The sequence below is a fragment of the Cucumis sativus genome, chromosome 2 (genome assembly GCF_000004075.3).
Source record: "Cucumis sativus cultivar 9930 chromosome 2, Cucumber_9930_V3, whole genome shotgun sequence".
Classification (NCBI taxonomy): Eukaryota; Viridiplantae; Streptophyta; class Magnoliopsida; order Cucurbitales; family Cucurbitaceae; genus Cucumis; species Cucumis sativus.
The window spans coordinates 19573111-19593791 of record NC_026656.2 but is presented as its reverse complement, the minus strand read 5'-3'; the positions used below and the strand labels follow the sequence as shown (position 1 = coordinate 19593791).

The 20681-nt window shown below is 28.3% G+C and overlaps 1 protein-coding gene across 1 annotated transcript; it reads left to right on the top strand.

The window, feature by feature from the left end:
• The first annotated feature begins 16700 nt into the window (after positions 1 to 16700).
• Positions 16701 to 18445, top strand: LOC101218813 (transcription factor bHLH96). Its single transcript, XM_004152573.3, has 3 exons — positions 16701 to 17410; positions 17695 to 18081; positions 18161 to 18445. Exons 1-3 carry the CDS (start codon positions 16970 to 16972, stop codon positions 18254 to 18256), a joined length of 924 nt encoding a protein of 307 aa, XP_004152621.1. The 5' UTR covers positions 16701 to 16969; the 3' UTR covers positions 18257 to 18445.
• The last annotated feature ends 2236 nt before the right edge of the window (positions 18446 to 20681 follow it).

The window sequence follows — 20681 nt, the reverse complement described above, 5'->3', positions numbered from 1 at the left end:
ACCACGAGCCGGTTTAATGCATGGGTGAGGTAATTAAATTAAGAAAAGAAATAAAAGTTTCAAGAAAGGTACTAATATTTACTGCAAAGCAAAAGAAGGAGAAGAGAAAGAAAAAAGAGAAACTAAGGGAAGAGAATGAGAAGAGATCAAATGAAATGAAATGGTTACTGATTTTCTTTTGGGGAAGTCTTGAGAGGAGAGAGAGAGAAAGTAAAAATGGGGGAGAAAATAATAGAAATATTAAATGAGATTATTGGTTTATTTTGAAAAGTATTGGGATGAGAGAGAGGAAAATTTGAAAAATGGAGGAGCTAATAGAAAATTGTATGAAATGATTTTCTCTAGAAGGGTGAATCTGAGGATAGCTTTTTTAAAACCATATTTTGAACTGTTAGTCCGCCGGTTCACCAAAAACCGGTAATTTCCTTCATCGACCCCCCACTCATTGATTTGGTTTAGTCAAATCCAACTTTTACAGTCCTTCTATAAAACCCTTCATTAAACATCATCAGTTCTCTCGTCGGTTTGGTTTTTTGAATTGTTTGGCTGAACTTTAGTAATTGCAAAAATGGCAAGGTTTTGATCAGAAGTAGTATTCTAAAACTCAAACAAGCTTAGAAAAGGGAGTCGACTTGGACTTTATCCAAAAGGTCTACAAAACCCATTGTCTACCATTAGGTTTATCTTCATATAACTTATAAACTTTGTAAAGGATAACTTCAGTCATATACTCGTATAAGTGTGACAAACATTAAATATGTGAATGTTATATTTATTTTTTACATTTAAATTTTGGTATGAATTAATTGTTTAATGCTTACAACGATATCATAGAGATGAGATGAGCCAAAAAAAACTCAATTGACATACATCAATTGAAAGGTTTAATATTCCTATTTTTAGTTAACAAAATTGATACTACAAGTTTTATGTCAATTCAACTAAATCTATTTTGACAAGAATAATAGTAAACCAATAATTAAAGAATGAACCATGGGTAACGATATCATTAAATATCATGAACTTGACACAAACCAATATATGAAAGAAAACATGTGTATCTATAAAGGTCACCATTCATATAAAAACAACTCAAAATTGACATGGCTAGGGTTGTTTATCATAATTTACAACTTGAAATTAGAATAACCAACTTTATGACATTTCATCATCTATTATTGAGGTTACAAATTTTCAAATTTAATGATGATTACATAATTTATTTTTTTTAAGAACACCTTATCGAGATTTTAAATATACTTATTTGGGTTGGGCTTCCAAATTCAAAGCAAATGTTTGAACTTTTGTAAAAAAAGAAAAAAGAAAAAACCATCACATAAAATATCCAATATATTTATTTATTTTTAAAGGAATCGAAAATGATTTAACACATTATTAAACTTATTCTTTAGGGCTTACTCAATTTATTTTCTCAACGCAAATATTTTGAACTCTTTTATATAATTTATATATCCTTCATTTCATGTTTCCCTTATTCTACACACAAAGAAAAAAAAAAACTATTTTAGAAAAACATTGTAACATAACAATTTTTAATTGAATGCAACATGGACTATGAGAATGAGTATATTTGAATCTTCAAGTTGATATTATAATATTAGTCAAATAAATAGATATTTAAAATTTTTCACATATTTTGTTCAAGTAATCTTCTAAAAAGGTATTTAAATAACCAAATATATTTTTAAAGTTAAAATTTAATATGTTATAGTTTGATAAAATCTTATAAAAGAAGTATTATTAAAGATACTTTAGGGAGTTATTATAAAATTTGAAAAGAAAGCATGATATAGAACACAATGGGTAATGTAATTGATGAAATAACAATATACTATAATTGAGAAGTGAGTAAAGAAGGGGGAAAATAATAATTGATTTGACTAAGGAATCTTTGACATGAAAATGGACTATATATATACACATATATATAAAAGTGATATTATTTACAAATAAACAAAAAGAGAAATTGTTGAATAATAATGGTGAGTGTGACATCATTTTATGAAAACTTTATTCTTTGTAAAAGGTTTTTATTGTTTTCCCATATTTGTGTAAATGTAAAAGTTGTATGGATGGATCATACAATAAAAAAATAATGTTATGAAAAGAAAACTCAAATTACTTTTGCTTCATCGTTACTAATGGTTTGGTGAGGATTTAAGTGATTGTTTAGGAGCCACTTTTTTTTTTATTAGCATAATTTGATCTTTACATTCGATTTCAATGATGATGATGATTAACAAATAAATTTATAGTATTTTCTTTCTTCATTTCTTAAATAATTTTGTAGTTGTATATATACATCTATTATAAATTAAATAACTGTCAATGTAATATTTTTTTTAAAACAAACATTTTGATTGTGGTTTTTTACTTTGTATTTCTTGATTTAAGAAAAATGTTGTTCCAAAGTTTAAATTTAAAATTATATTCAAATAACTTAAACTAGTTTCTTTTTCTCGAATTTTGTCATTAAATTATAAAATTTATATTTTTGAGTCACATTCTTTCACGCGTTGAATTTAAAACATAAGTCGTTAGAAAAAACAGTGTTTAACTGCGTTTAAATAAAAAAAAAAGGACTTTTTAAAAAGAAAAAAAAGTTATTTAGAAGCATCTGTAGAATTGTAAATTGATTGAGGAAATAGAAATGAGAGTAAAAGTAAGGAAGTAAATGAAAAATTGTTTCTTATTTGGGGCTATGTTTGACCATGTGGGAACGTTTGATTTTTGAGGCTGAGGGTGTGGGCTGAGTAGTTGGGGCCCTTAAATGCATGTGAGTGTCAGCCACATTAGCAAACAGGAATGGTCAATCATATACAAAAATGTAAAGTAAGTATAGATAAGGACACGCAAACAATTATGATTTCCAATCCAACCTTCTCCTCACTTTCTATTTCATACAATCAAAAATCCTTCAAATGAATGGTCCTTATTCTTCTCCATCACTCACTGGATTCTACTATTGTAGATGTAGATGTACTTCCAAAACACAAATCTAACCCAAGCACACACACATACTTTCAACAAAAAGGTTCCAACAGAAATTAGTATGCTTAGACACTCGTAACAACATGGAAAAGGTGCATTCTAGCTCAGTGGATTATATGCTTACACCAAATATTAGAATCTATGTCATAAATATTACCTGAACTTAAATGACTCATTCAATTCAACTCCATGAATGGTCCTTGCATGGACAGTCATATGTGTATAACCTATTAATATATATGAATAACAAGCCAAGCAATGAAACAATGTCTAGAAATATTAGTTTCAAACTAAATAAAGTTAGACCAACTCACCATATATCATAAGGACCCAAGAACTCTTATGCGCTAGCGACTAAAAACACTTCTAAAGAAAAAATGAGACATGTCACACGATCTTGACTTTCAAACTATATAGATTGTACCTATCGAAGTCTTTAACCTAGAAGTCAAGTTCTAAAGTCTTATCAATGCGGAAGAAATCACCAATCTTAGCATGAATGGAATTATTTGCATCAAATATAACAACAATACTAATCACTACTACATAAATTGGTTTACTTGTTGACGTCAATACAGTGTCAAGTAAACGTATATTTGACATTTTTAAAAGCGTCAAGTAATCGACTGTCAAGTATAGTCACATTTCTTGACACTAAAAAATCGTCAAGTATACGTTTAGTTGACACTATATTTACGTCAAATAATCTATCTCACTTGACATTTGTTACATGTCAAGTTAGGTCAAGTTTATTTTAATAACTTTATTTAATAAAATTAGGGAAATAAAAAATATTTTTATATTTTTATACTTAAAATAAAAATGTTAATTATACTTAACGTTATTTCCGTGTCAAGTATATTAATCATACTCCACGTGGAAAAAATGTCAAGTAAAATCCGCATTATACTTGACACTCAAACATCGTCAAGTAAATTTTGCACTATATTTTACGTGAAAAAACGTAAAGTAAAAGTTAATGTAAAATAATTAAAAAAATTGTGATAAATTTCCTTTCTTCAAACAATACTTGACGTTTTGTTCGCGTCAAGTAAAAGTTCGATATACTTGACACAAATAAAACGTCAAGTAAAATCTCTCTTATACTTGACGTTACTTGACGGGAAAAAAACATCAAGTAAAAGCTAAGGTAAAATAGTTTGAAAATTTTCGTGAAAACTCTACTATTTTTTAACTATACTTGACGTTTTTCGTCTAAAATTGTCAATACTTGACGTTCTTTTCAATCACCAAAACGTCAAGTATGTATAAGTAACTGGTGTCAAGTAAACCCTTTTTTGTAGTAGTGAATATAAGTTGTTGTATAATAATACCCCCTGTAATCAACCAATGGTCGAACCAAACCAAATAGAAACAACAATCTTCAAATAGAAGAATCAAATCAAATCAAATGAACGGTAAAACAAAGATCTAAAGGAACTAACCGTATCGCTCAAATACGAGCCTCCATCTAAAACAAAAATTATGACTTCCCAACTTACCATGATTGTTATTATTTTCTTTTCAATCACCAAAGCTTCAGTTGACTGCTTAAACCAAACCAAATTATTCATGATTATCATGTCCTCAATTATCCAAACCCATATTCTAACCCTTTTTTTCTTACTTTCTACATTAGGTTGACTATTATAATCCTTTTTGCTATTTTGCATACAAAGGAATCTACTGTAATTCATATTCATATGTATATATATATATATTTATTTTAAAACAAGAAATTCATACAATTGCGTAACCTTTTAGTTTACGCATAAAAAAGAAAGTTGAAAACACACATAATATTTCAAATCCTATATATAAAGATTATTCTGACCATCGCTTTGGAAAAATGAGTTTCCTTTAGAATAATAATTAAGGGTGGAAACTTGTATATAAATCTTGAAGCATATATTATGTTAAGACATTGGATTAAAACTGATTTAGTTATATCATATGTGCAAAATCAGATTAGGTGGACCTGGTGAGGTGACTTTTTTTTACGTTTTGTATAAATTTTATATTTATATCAATAATAATTATTACCAAATTATTTCCTAATGTTCATAATTGTCCATTCTAAATAATTAAGTTTAGATATAACTAAACCATATAATGGAGTTGAAAAGGAGGGAGATTTTGTGTTTCAACTAAGAGTGTGCTTCATGTCATATTTAGATTAATGACAAATAAATTTAATTTAATTAAAGTAATTTTTTTAAAAATTCCTCAAATAGCTCAATTGACATGGTTTAGACTTTAGAGACCATGTTTAGTGATAAAGAGATCTACAGTTGGGATCTATCTACTTCTATGGAAACTTTTTTTTCTTTTTTTACTTCTCTCAACATTGTGCTCTCTAAAAAACTAAATGAAAATTATTTTTATTTTTATATAGTTTTTAATTAGCAGTTGGAGATAAAATAAAGTTGGGCCATCTATTGTCTCGAGTCCAAATTATTCCATAGTAGAGTTGGGCCATTGTTAAGAATATTTGGACTCCCTGGCCCGTTTAAAACGTAAGCCCGCCAGTACCTACTCTTGGTTTCTTCTGTTAGCCCAATCGACCATTTAACAAATGGACTTAGTAAAGGCCCATCATTGGGTTTACAATATTCCTAATTTTCTATTTTTTTCCCACGAAATATTTTGTCTTGATTGCTAATAAATAGTTATGAGTATTAGACTTCATAAAATAAAACAAAACAAAAATGATTACATGATTAAATTAAATTTCCAATGTTCAAAATATCATTAAATTCACTCCAACACTTTTTTTTTCTCTCACTCACACAATTTTAGCTTAATAATCCAATAGTTCAAACATTTTTTGTTTTCTTCTCCAACGAGCAAATTGGTTTTCATATATTTTTTTTCGTTCATCCCACTTTGAATTTACTCCATCAATATTTTTAGCATTTATATATATATATTCTTTTTTATTTCTTAGACTTTATATAATCTCATCTATATTGTAGGCTACGCATGTTTGTGGTTGATTACTTGATTGTAAACAATGAAATACAAGTATGAAAGAAGATAATGTAACACTCTATAGGGTTGATAAAAGTAAACAATTGTATGTGTTTCTTAATAAAATTTAGAGGAAAATAAGGAGAAAATCAAGGAAGATAATGTAACATTCTATTCTTCTACAAGTCTAAGCTACGAGATAATATAAACTATGATAAAGGATGAATTCTCATGAGAGAAAAAAAAAAACTATAGAAAATGAAGGATAAAAGAAAACCCTAGACGTGGCAGTCAGATAAAATATAGAGAACGAAATATGTATACATAAAGCAAATAAAGAAGGTGAAATATAAAAGAAATTTACGGTTTTAACACCTAAAAGCAAAATCATGAAATCACTTTTTCTAACATGAAATCATAAGGGTCTTGGGTTGAAACCCATATAATTTCATTCTCACTCCCAATCTACTGATCATGTGGTTAGATTTAAGGGTTTTTTTTTAATACAACCGAACAAATCTCGGAATCGATTATACTAATTATTGTGAGAGGTGACCAATTTGTTATAGATGAAATTTAAGCAAATGAATATTATATGGGTAAAACAGAAAGGAGGGAGACGTAGAATCCAAACTAGTTTGATGATTAATTTTAAATGATTGACTATTTTGCAAAGGCTATAAGAAATTAGGGTAAATATATAGATAGGAAGCTAATAAATGAATAGTAATCGTGATAATAGCCCGACACATTGAAATAGCCTATGCTGCTGGGAAGGGGAGGATCTACCCCTAATTTTATGCTCCCATTTGCTATTTAGAGTCATTCATTTTTAAAAGAAAACCATCATTTTAAAGTAATGATCAATACAAAAATAACTCATCATTTGTTTGTTAGCCATTTAATTCTCGTGGCTTGCTTTTAATTATCCTTACACATATTGTTTTCATCTAAAAGTTGTTTATCTATTTTTAACGAAAAATAAGTTTATTATTTAAAATTATAGTCTATGTGATGTTTTTGCATTGATTCATTTCGAGATTAGACTATAATTTTATATAATATGTTTCAACCAAATAATATTTGAGTATCAAACCAAAAGAGAAAAAAAAGTTTAACATATAGTTTACTCATTTCTTATTATCTATTTTGAACCTTTTCAACCTTTGTCTATGTTCTTTTAAATATCTAATTTTAGTTGATTGCATTTTCAATCAATCTTATACATTTCAAAATTAACTAAGGTATGCTTTAAATTTTATTGTAAAATACAAATTAAATAGAAAAAAGTATTTTTTTTTAAAAAAAAACATAATAAACTAAAAGAGATTTTGGACATGTTTGAATTCAAAAAATATACAGGGAGTGAAAAATTCAAAATTTTAAAATTGAAAATAGATGGAAAGTATGTGATTAAAGGTTGGAAATGGAGTAAAATATATGGATGAATGGAGGCTAAAAGAGTATATTAAGAGATGAAAATGGTCGTAGGCCCTCTTATGTTGTTACATCATTTGGTAAGTTAAATCTGCTGATATGATGTGCATGTGCCGATATTCAATTAACACAGTGAAAAAAAGAAATCAGAATTGAACTATATAATGATCATTAAAATCCAAAAAGGAATTAAAAGAAAGGCCAAAAATTGAAGAAAATTTAGAAATGAATAAATAGAAACGTAAAAAGGTGGGGAAAAAAAAGAGTAAAAAGCAGGACAAACATAAAGGGAGATAGATATATAAAGGGGCAAAGAAAAAAAAGAAAGATGTGAAAGGAAGTAAGGAAAGGGCGGTTGATTTTGACGACGGTGGATGGCGGGCGGTGGCGGGTGGTTGAGTCTAGTCCCGGTAGATGGTGGCGTAGGCTTTGGTGCACCCACACACCACATGGACCCCTTGACAACACCTCTATACGGCTCCTACCCCAAAACTTGTCTCTTCTTTCCTTTAATCACACCACAAACTCATCATAAATTTGTAATATTTGATCATTAATATCCAGAAATATAGATATTAAATTCTTTTTTTTTTTCAATTGATAAATTACTTAAAGACACACAGAGTTTGTATATTTAGATGCAATCTATAATTAAGGAGTAAAAGTAGTAATAAGGTTGAGATGTTTTCATATAATATCACACTTGTCCTCTCAAATCCAACTCAACATCTTCGTACTACTCCTTTTCTCTCCTTTTTAAAAAAGAAATTCATTCATTCAAACCACAAAGAAAGAAAAAATAAAAATTCTTTCCACGTCATTACCAAAAAATGAAATGCCAGAAGAAAAAATATATATATGCAAAAGAAAAAAGAGATTCTGGGTGTCATGCCCTGCCCTGATAGCACAATTTGGGAGCTAAGGGAATAATATATTTTGCTTTTGTACCTTCTTCTGATCTCAATATTACCTTTTCTTTTCTTTTTTTCTTCTTCTTTTCATTTAACAACAATATATTAAGAAATTCTACACAAAACTCTTCTCTTAATCATACCTAATAATAATCACATTTTATATTTCAATATGAGTTACAATATTACCAAGTTCCAAGGTGTACTTTTTCCAAACATATTATAAATTATTAAATATTACATTACTTTTTCCCTCTGTATCTATGTCAGTTTTTCACGTATCGTTTTTTCTTTGGTATCTAACTTCAAAAAAAATATATATATATATATATAATTATTAAATTTGTTTGTATTTTGGAGATAAAAACAAACCGATCGACAAAAGAAAACCAAATATCAATAACCTTTTTTACTTACTTAATTTAATTAATTAATCACATTATTTTACTTACTAACAACTAATCTTTTTTTATCAAATTTATATTGAAGTTTACAAGGCATAACCCAATTACCAAAATTATTCATTTCTGCCAAGCCTCTACCATTATTATTTGGACAATAATAGACTGCATTTCTCACTAATTGTATCTTTTTTTAAATACTATATTCTTTCCTTTCTAGGCATTACATTCTTTATTGTTGGAATATAATTAAATTTCAATTTCAATTAATTAATATATCTATTTTAGAATATTAAAGAATATAATAATGATGCATTTATAATCATGGAATGAATTGATCATTTCAATCAACAAAAGTTTGATGCAAAACAAGCCTGCTATTTGCAACATAGTGTGTCTAATCAATTAGTTTGAAAATTCGTTGTGGCTAAGTGATCGTGAGTTGTGTGTATAGCGATGTATCATATGTACGCATTAGAGCTAGCATGGAGTGAAAACTTATGGTTCCATGAGAGAACTTGTTTACGAGGCCACGCATTCACCAATTTTATAAACTATCACAAAACGATAATAAAAAAAATTAAAATAATTGTCAAAAACTAAAAGTCATATCAGTAATTATCCGCGGATATATGTTTGAACAATTTTTTATTATAAAGATTTTATCACATGACATAAAATGTACGCATTTTTATATTAAAAAATTATTTTTCTTCGAGTATAATAATAAACTAAAATTACTTGTTACATTTTGTTATAGAAGGTTGTTTATATTATATTGTTTCTATAGAAATACAAACTTTATACTATATGGTAAAAAGGAAAAGAGACATTTAATTATTGAATGCTAGCGGGAGTCGTGTGTTGTCATCCTAAAAGTTGTTAAATCTAGTGAAAGCTAATTTGAAAATGATGAATTACAAACTTCCTTCATCAAACTCACATAATTACTTGAATAAGAGGGGAACTGCATACATTAACTACATATTTCATATATGGTAATAACAACATAATGCTTCTATTTAGACAGTGAATTCACTATCCAACTTTATAAATTAAAAAAACATTAATCACACGTCTTCTTCTTTCTAAAATTTGAATCAATGTCTAATTTGGAATCGAACAATGTACAAAAGAATTGATTAAAAAAAAAAGATAAGTTGGAAGAAAAGAGCAGGTTCCCAGAATTTGAGGTTCCAACAAAATGTCGTTTATCCAAAGAGGTCAATAAGTCTACTTTCACTTAAAGAAAATACAACACGGTTTTAGCTAAATTAAAAACTTTAAATAAATCCAAATCTGTGATTCGAATCACCACCTTAATAACTCCATAAAATTGGGGTTTTTAATTATGCTTTTCTTTCTTCTTTAAAGCCGACTTGTACGTTGTTCCCACATGCACAGATTAGGGTTCTTGGTCACCGTAGTTTCCGGTCAAACCACATGCAATTCCATTTTTTAAAAAACACAAACTATGTTCCCATTTTCCCATTTTTTCTCATTTCCTTTTAATCTATTCATTCATTTGGCCACTCTTTAATTTACATATACCTTCTAGTTTTAGCTGCTACCGTACCCCCTAAACCTACCTTCTCAATTCTTAATTAGGCCCCTCCTCAAATTACTTAATTTCATGTTGCTTAATTTCTTAATTCTATTAATCATTTTCCTAATCTCTTATTTGATTTCTAATTGCCTTCCATATCTTCACTCAATTAATATAATTTTTTCCATATTCACTTCAAATCTTGAGATCTAATCATATCGTTGTCATTGTAGATCGATATATATATATTATGTATGTTTAATGAAATTATTGTGTCGATGTAGTGGGTACCGTGCCGTGTAAGCTATTTATATTGAAAATTTTAATATTTTTGAAATTATTGGTGATTTTTTTTTTTGTCAATAATATTAGAAGAGTTATGTATTAATATTTAAATGGATAGTAGTACTACGAAAAGACATCCTCAAAATAATTCATACGAACAAAATGAAGGAAATGATGACGTGCCAGTGCTATCCCATACTTCAAACAGTACCATTGATTAATGTTTCCCATTTTTTTAATTTTATTATATAGTTTTTTTTCCTTACAAAAATACATAGTAATTAATTATTGGAAGAAAATATTCTGAAAACAATGGATTTTGCCCAAAATCCCAACTAAGAAATGAATGGGTTTTTTCTTTCTTTTTTAATAAATTACAAAATATTAATTTACAAGTTGTATATAATTCTATTTAATGAAGAAGATCGATGAAGACTTGATTGGTCATCGTATCTAGTAAATGACATATTTTTCGGCGATACACTCAAAGGAATGCCAGTTAGGTTTTATCCTACTTGGTCATAAATAATAAAATGTAAGATTGAATATGTTTTTCTTTATATAATTTTCCATTCATGCAATTAGTTTAATTGTAATATCAGATCTTTATTTGGAATATTCCATTTGATAGTAAATTTCACTTTGAGTTCTTATAAAAGAATTTATCGGGCGTTGGCCAGAATATGACAAAAGATAATTATAATACTCTTTACCCTAAATAGATTTTAGGAGATTGTATTTTGAACCAAAACTAAAGTGAAACCCATGTAATAATTTTAATATCTTAATTTTAAATGAACTTATAAAGATATACTTATTTTATCGTAATTTAATTTGCTAAACAAATAGTGGATATAAAATATATGGAAAATATGACCGGGTGGTATTATTATAATCACAACATAATAAAATTATATTTATCTGTCATTGTTTAAAAGCTTTCAATCCAATATGTAATAAAGAAAAAAAAAACCTTCAATTTGATTTGTAGTGTTATTTTTTTATAACAAGCTTTCAAGACGAGTTGATAAGATTATGGAAATGATGAACTTTCTTAAGCTTAATTAATACTCTAAAATCAAACTATCAACCTTGTAATAGCAGTATAAACCAGATTTGAGAACAATAAAAATAGAATATAATTGAATTTATATGCCATCGTTATAATTTGTAAGTTTGAAGTTCAAATTTATAACCCATATAAGTTTTGAGAGCATTTTCTAACTTAAATTTTGGTCTAACTCTCATATATGTTGTAATATTTTGCCAAGTTGCTGTACATATATATACACACACAATAATAAACATATCATGAATCAAATAATGCTCACATTTACCAATAAGAAAAGACATATATATCATAGAAAAACATGAAAACACACAATAGACAAAATAAAAACTTGTTAAATTAACATTTGAATAATATAAGAATTAAAAGGGTGGAATATATCATTGGAACACTGAATATTTAAATTGAATGGTAAAAAAACACAAAACACAAAACACAAAGCAATAAGGAAAAACAGAAAAGTCAGAGAGTAGTAAACGTCAAAGATAGAGAGAGAGATCTACACACACACACACACACATATATATATATATATTCCAATGAAACGAATTAAAACACATACCCTGTGAGAATGTCTCATTGAAATGTGGGTTAAACATGTGTAGAAAAACAATAGTATAATTAAGAATAATAATAATAACCATTTTGAAGGGAGGGAAAAAATAAAGAATATATGTATAAAAAAAAATGGAGCAGTGGAGAGAACAGTAAGTGAAGTGTTGGAAAGGGTGTGGGACACAAATATAGTATATAGTGTGGTGGTAAAATTGTAAGGTCACATGGATTCCTCTGCACCCTATGTCCCGCATCTTATAAAATTGCAAATACTATTTTCTTTCTTTCTTTCTTATTATTTTTGCTCATTTTTTTCCTTTTTGTTGGTCTCTTTTTCTGTGTGTTTGTGTTTTTAGATCTTTCATCAGACTATCTGTTCATTTTCCCCAGCTTTTCCTCTTCCCCCTCTCTCTCTCTCTCTCTCTCTCTCTTTCTTTATCCTCAAACTGTCCTGCCATATTATTATCAAATCAACCCCCTTCATGATATAATAGAACGTTTACAATTAATCTCACGTCCTTTTTCAATTTCTAGTATTTATAAATCACTCTGCTACTTATCATCAATTATATTGGTTATAACATTGTACTTTGACTGTGTGTCTCAACCAACATTCGAGGTAGGATAAGATAAAAGATTGTGACTGAACAATGCTGTATTCAAATAGGTTATATGGTGATATATATCCAATCCCTTATAAATTTGAAATTTAGCAACTTTTGGGTCCACCTCTAATACCAAATTCTTAAACTTATAAATCAATTTGACGTGAACAAAAATAAATTATACATTTGATTTGATATATAATAAATAAGAAGAATTAGTTATTCATTATCGACTTCATACGTCTCACAAACAAGTTGAATTGACCTAATTAAATGTCCTTTGCATGCAACCACGAGTCAAGAGAATTTCGAAGTAGCGATAAAACTATATCATCTACCGATCAATTTTTATCCAAAGAAAGCTTAAAACATTCCAAAAACTCAAAAGCTTACTTGTAAAATCTAATGGTTTGGCTAGAACCCTAACGTGACATCAAGTTCATAATAAAATTACGAAATCAATCTTACTTGAAATATTATAAAAAGAATAAAGTTAAAAAAAAAAAATTGCATCAAAATCATTAGATTATAAACAATAATTTGATATCTTATAGTTAGAGAAATCAAAGTTTTCTAAACTACATTCTAACGAGTTTATGTGTCTAGACTACAAAATTATTTGAAAATAATATATATGAATACTTTTTATCTTCTTAATTTTTAAGTTGTCATTTAACTTGAGTTCCACCTTTTCTCACCTTCTTTTTCTTCGTCTTGAAGCCATGGCTTTTTCTTAAGCGTCCAAACAAAACAAAGGACAAACAATGCATAACATAACACACTATATCTAGGATCTCTGCCTATTTGTTTAATTTGGTAAGTATTTTTATATATTTTGTCACATTCTCAAGTTAATGACAACAATATATACATTTAAATTCATTTTGGTTCTTCTTCTCTTTGCAAATATTAAGTTTGGCTCTTTTTTCTAAATATGGAATGTCTATTGTTTTGTTTTTCTCCAAGATTTCAACAACTTTTAATTAATGTCTTTCAACGTAAGAAAGCTATCTATTGTTAACTAAATGATATAACATGAAACGTTTATTAGATAATTGATAGTTGACATGATAAATAAATGTGAAAATTCAAGGGTACATGTTATGATGAACATACTAATACTTTATTTCATGGACGGTGAGAGCACGATTCTAAAAAAATACTTTTGTTCATATTCAATTTGAAAAACGCTAGAAAACTTTAGTGCGAGGAAAGAAAAAAAAAACAAAAATATATTTAAATTAAAAAAGGAATATGTAACTCACAATATCATAAAATATTAGCAAAGTAAATATTAAGCAAACATTGCAACTTACTTGATATAAATCGTTTATGGCACGTGGAAGGAAAATAGGGAAAAACATTTTTTTGGGTTGATATCACTTGCTCAAGTCTGCAGGTCCAACATTAATTGGCCATAGAAATAATAATAACAAAATGCAACTATACAAACGAATAATTTTGTAATAAAATGAAGGGGAGATGAGTAATGATATAAATTTTGGTTAACAGCTTAACTTAATGCATAAACCTAATTTTGTTTACGTAAATTAAAATAAAATTTTTACAATGAAAATTTATAAGTATATCATTGAATAACCCTCAATACAACTAACAAAGATAGGAAACAACCATTAAAAGGTTATAAAAAGTAAACAATAAGAAAAATGAACTCTCTAAAAAGGATTCATAACCTAGAAAAAATGCATTTCAAAATGTAGAAATTAAGGACAGGAATTCAAAGAGAATAAAAGAAAAATACCTTCATTTATTCATTGATCTTCAACCAATTACCTCAATTCCTCCCTTCCAAAGTGTTTGTTCCAAAGAAATAATGGGAGCTTCGTATATATATAGGGAGGGTATAAAATATATAAGAGACATAAAGCATAATCCCTGTGATCTTCATCAAACCGTACTCTATTAATTTAAATTGTTTGCATGCCTATGAAATTAAGATAATGCCAAAAAGAAAAATGTAGACCAATTATATAGATGAAATCAATTTCTGTAATAGAACAAACGGTAATTAATTTAGTATTTAGTTTAAAGTTCACATATTGGAGTTAAATACATGTCAACATTTTCCTATGAATTCAACTTTAACATGTTGAATGAATAAGCCGTCATTAATTAATATAAATATAATGTAAACAACCAAACAAGACCAATTTTTCTTCTTCTTTTTGTTGGTATTATTAGAAAAAACAAAACCAAAGAAAATAAAAGTGAAGAAGTGAATGTCATAATCTCATTTTAGTTAAAATGCTTTAATCAGTTTTCTCAATTTATTTTTCTTTCTTTTCACTTGGATTAGCTCTTGTGGGCATTATACAACTAATCAAATCTTATCAAAATCCCACCTTTTGATCGATTTAATAAATTTAACTTCAATTTATGATAAAGAAATTAAACCTGGAGCTTCCTCCTATTGGTGTAAAAGAGTAAAAAAATAAACATGTGTAATACTATGATATATATATTGACAAAAGTTGTATATGAGCACATGAGGCCAATTTCTATATATTTTCTTAATTTAGTTTTTGTTCTTATTTTGAATTCTTGTCTCATGAAACAATCACACAGTTGGCTGACTAAGTCAATAACCTAATTTTTGTTCTTATAACACATACACTCATACACATTTTAACTTTTGTTCACATTTGTTTTTGTTCTCCATTATTATTTTTTCAACAAAGAATCTAATATATTTTCCTATACACCTTTTTATGTTTCATTGTAATTTGTTAGCTACCTTTCAATGTTCATGACAAAGTTAAGAAGATACCATATGAAGAACATTGTCACATGTAAATAAGTTTAAATATCAAATTTGTTATTGTTTGTGTTATTTTTTTAAGTTTGTCCATAATCTAAATTCACACTTCAACTCAACTCATTGTATTTGAAAATATTTTTGCTATTAATCAAAGAGTTATAAATTATAATATCACTAAATCTAAAAGATTATTAGCTAAATCACGATGAAATACTAAAATTTGGCTTATTATATTGAACAATTTTATATTTAGAGTTTAACAAGTTGGACAAACCCACCAACAATATTGAAAACGAAGCACAACATACTATACATGATCCAACTTACAAAGAACGCATTAATAAACTAAAAAAAAAAGATCAATTTGTTAGGAAAATACCAATTAAAAGTTTTACATCATCACATTTCAATTTAAAAAAAAAATTAATAGTTTTTGAAGACTATAGTTTAAATAAATATATTTGGCCACAGCGTAAGTACACAATGTAGGTTTGTAATTAAAATACAATGTAGGTGTGTTATTGTATTTGAAAGAGTTTTTATTGAATGTGTTAAAATAAAATGAGAGATGAAATCTATTACAACTTAACAAGACTTTTTTAACTATTAAGAATTAACTTGTACTTCCATGAGGGTTTTTATTGGAAGAAGAAAGGCTTCTTAGACAAAAGTATATAAATTATGCTACAACGTAAGAAGTTGGATAATTAAAAAAAAAAAAAAAGGTTTTATTTCAAAATGAATTGACAGTAAAATTTGAAGAATTGAAAATTGACTGGGTAGATTTATGTCAATCGAAGTATTACTGGTTTTGATTGGAAGGGTGGTTTGGTTTTTGATTAGATATGGAGGAAGTTGTGTAATGTAAAGTTTGCTTTTCGGAGGAGGTTCCACTTCCAGCCATTAAATTAAGTAACTTAAAACGAGAGAGCCCTAAACAGAGTATTCTATTTGTAGGAACAATAGATTCCTCTCTTTCTCTGTCTTCTTGGCTCCTGCTTGAGCACTGAATACACATTGCAATCTCACGTGCAGTTTGTTCTCTTCTTATAAACCTCTCTTCTTTTTTCCTTTTCTTTTTCTTTCTTTCTTTTAAATCATTTCTTTTCTTTTCTTTTTTTCCTTTAAAAAGCCCTTTCCCTTTCTTCTTTTTTTTCTCCTTCATTTGGGTCAAGAACAGCAACGAAAGCTTTGAGGAGCTTAGAGCTTGGGTTGTTGTTGGGTCTTTTGTTTTTTTTATATAAACACTTCCTCCTTTTCTTCCTTTCAAGTTTGTGTCTCTTTCAACCAACCCCTAAAATTTCTCTCCCCTTTTCTCTTTCAAATCCTTCTCTGCTCTTTATTATCCACAACTCTTAACAAAAAAAGAACAGAGAGATTCAAAACTGAGTCATTGTTAATGATGGCATTGGAAACTGTGGTTTACCCACAAGATACATTCAGTTATGTTTGCAGGGATTTCAGTTCTTACGCCGGAGGACCACCTTGGGGTACCTACGACTATGCCTTTCAATTTGAAGAACAAAAAGCTTTTCTTGGACTCATTGAAAACCAAACACAGGACCAAAAATGGGAGCCTTCACCTGACGAATCTTCAATCAATCACCCACTCCCCGGAGGAGGATCTCTTTACCCGCCGCTGGAGCTAGAGCCAACACCACCACCACCGCCACCAACCACAGGAAGAAGAAAACGACGGCGGACTCGTAGCACGAAAAACAAAGAAGAAATTGAAAACCAGAGGATGACTCACATCGCCGTGGAGCGTAATCGGCGGAAGCAAATGAATGAATATCTTGCCGTTCTCCGATCATTAATGCCATCTTCTTACGTTCAAAGGGTGAGTTTCCTTTCTTTCTCATAAAAGAACAAAAGAGAGAGATTATAATGATAATGACAAAAGGTACCACCCAAAAGTCTCTGATCTCAAAATAAAACAGAGTATCATGTTTTTTTTTTTTTTTTTTTTAACTTTTTAGATTGTGAGGAACTGTTCAATGACTTCAATTTCACGGCATAACAATTGGTTGCATGTTAAATAATAATTGAAATTGTGTTATTGTATTATACCCACATGCAATGTTCATAATTTTGAAGTCTAATTATTGGTCTCTATTTTAACAGGGAGACCAAGCTTCCATTATTGGTGGTGCCATTAACTTTGTCAAGGAATTAGAACAACAATTACAATTCATTAAAGTCCATAAAGAACAAACTGATACCTCCCCTTTTGCCGATTTCTTTTCCTTCCCTCAATACTCAACTCGTGCCACAACTCAGTCCAAGAACAACAACTCGCCCCATGACTCATCCATTGCTCACACTCAATGGCCGGCCGGAGACATTGAAGTCACCATGGTCGATACTCATGCCAACCTTAAAATACTTTCCCAAAAACGACCCAGGCAGCTCCTCAAAATGGTGGCTGGATTTCAAAGCTTGAGACTCACTATTCTTCATCTCAATGTCACTACTTCAGATCAAATGGTTCTGTATTCTCTAAGTATTAAGGTAATTTTCAACTAAACATTGAAACTTTCTTCAATTTTAAAACATGGGTTGTTTTTAAATTTTCTTTTTCTGTATTTAGGTTGAAGAAGGATGTCAGTTGAATACAGTGGATGAAATTGCTGCAGCTGTGAATCAAATCCTACTTTCAATTCAAGAGGAAGCTGTTTATAGCTGACATTTTATTTCTAATCTATGTGTTTCTCTTTGGAATGTAATTTTCTTTAAGAATTATCTTCCATTTTAGTCCTAAGGTGATCCAACAATTTTTCCATGTAAAACAAGCATATAGTGTTGGCTCATTTTCTGATCTAGTTCAGTTTTAATTTCATGAAATTGGCAATCAATTACGTATTATTATCACTGACTTTCTTTAAAGATTTTAAAGCTTTTTTGGGATGTCTAAATAAAGATACATGGAAGATGTGAAAAAAAAAAAACCATTTGATTCCCCAAAATCCAACGTGAGATCTTTTAATATACTAACCTCTTATGATTTATCAGTATATCTCTCATCATTCCCTATGAATTATAATTAATTGGAGACTTTGATTTTAATTACTCATGAAAAGTGTCCGTATGTTTCAATAATTCAAATTTAGAATATTTTTAACTACTTGTGTTTAGATAGTTCTCGAGTGTCCTCCAAAAGAAGTAATTTCCTTTTTCTTGCTTCCTCTTAAAGGAATGGATTTTGTTTAGTACAAATAGGAGTTTGAGAGCTTCGGTGTTTCATTCTCGGACTTACTGTCAATTACTATTCTTTTTTAACAAACAAATTACTAAAACTTGAACAATTACTCGTCCTATGCTTATTCTAATCTTAATTAAATACATTTAAGTGATTATAATTCATAACTTTCTCCAATTTATTAATTAATTGCTCAATCAACAGAAAAAATTAGAGAATATGAAACCTAACATATCAATCAACTTGCTTAATTAATTCCTTTTCATGATACATCACTAAACGTAGAAAGCTCTATTTAAATAGATCAACAACCAAATTGAGTTCAATATTATTGGTTTAAATATTACATTCAACAAAAGTTGTGATCTTCAAATTATTTCCAATCCAATAAATTATTAAACTTGAAAAGGAAAAAAAAAAAAGAAAAGAAAGAAGACAACGAAAGGAGAGATAGTGAGCTATAAAAGCTAATTATTTAAGATCCAACCTTTTCCATCACAAATAGAAAAACTATTCAAAAATTATTTTTAACCGATGGAATTGTCCAAAGAAAGGTGCATTATTCAACATATACTAAACTATTTTGAGTAGATGGATTGTATAATACTTTTATGATGATAATTAAGTGCATATTAACAATGTGATCAATCGTGAATTAACTTCGAAAATTAAATTTACATTTTAATTATATATATATATATGCAAATTTGCCTTGTAGTTGTGTAAGGTATTTTCTTTACTTAAAAGATGGTAACTTTTTAGTTCATGTTAGGAGGAGTAGAACCCATTTTGATGAACAAAAACAAAGCATTGAACTTTTATGAAAAAGAGAATTGTAGTAATCATATCTATGCAAAACAAAAAACTATTCCAAACACCAACCGCAATTATTGAAGTTAAAATGAGAAAAATCTATTTGTTTTCAGATTTGATATATGTTTACAAGATTAGGGTTTTCAAATAAAGTATCTGACCAATAAAACAACACAACAACCCTAATTCAAAAAATATGATTCTTATTAATTGTTAATTGTTGTTTAGTTGAAAGATTTAATTTGATAATTAATAAGATAGAAGTAGGAGACAAGAGATTGGAAGACGAAGGAGAAGCAATAATTGTAATTGTTCTAAAAGTTTGACTGTCTTTCCACAGCCAAACAAAAGGCCTTTCCTTCTTGTTTTTGGCTCCACACACACACTCTTTTCTCTACCCTACCATTTATTTACCATTTCCATTTACATCTCATACCGAAACTCTCACATGTTTCTCATTCATGGATCATCTAGTCATTTTGTTCACAAACTTTATAATATCTACAAACAAAAATATAACCAATTTGAACCTAGATCTAGTAAGAGTTTGTGACAAATTTATCATTGAACTAGCTATTAATTTTAATACTATTATAGTTTTACATATATATACATACACAAAAAAGTTGATGGAGACTTGTTTTATAATTGGTCGGTGTTTCTCAAGAAAATATTCACAAGATTAAATTACTTGAAGATAGACACTAATAAATGGTATTTAAACCCTAACATTTATTAATATTCAAAGCATGTGGTTAGTGTTAAACTTGATTAATAAATAAAGGAAAGGTTGGGGAAGTTGTGTATAAAAATAGATAGATTTATGATTTATGTGGATAAAATGATGAGATTTATGACCCTTTTTAAGTTTGTAGAATATTCTTCATCATTGAATCAACACTGCATAATACTCGTAGCCCATAATTTTGGGTTTGAAACAATTATGACATTGATGTGCCCACAATCAAATCTATATCTTTTAAAGATTTTTTATCCTTCTTTTTATCATTTTTCAACAAAAGAATAAAATAAAAACAAAAAACTTAGTCACATACACACACCTGCACAATGCAACTGCAGAATGGGAAGTCAAACTATA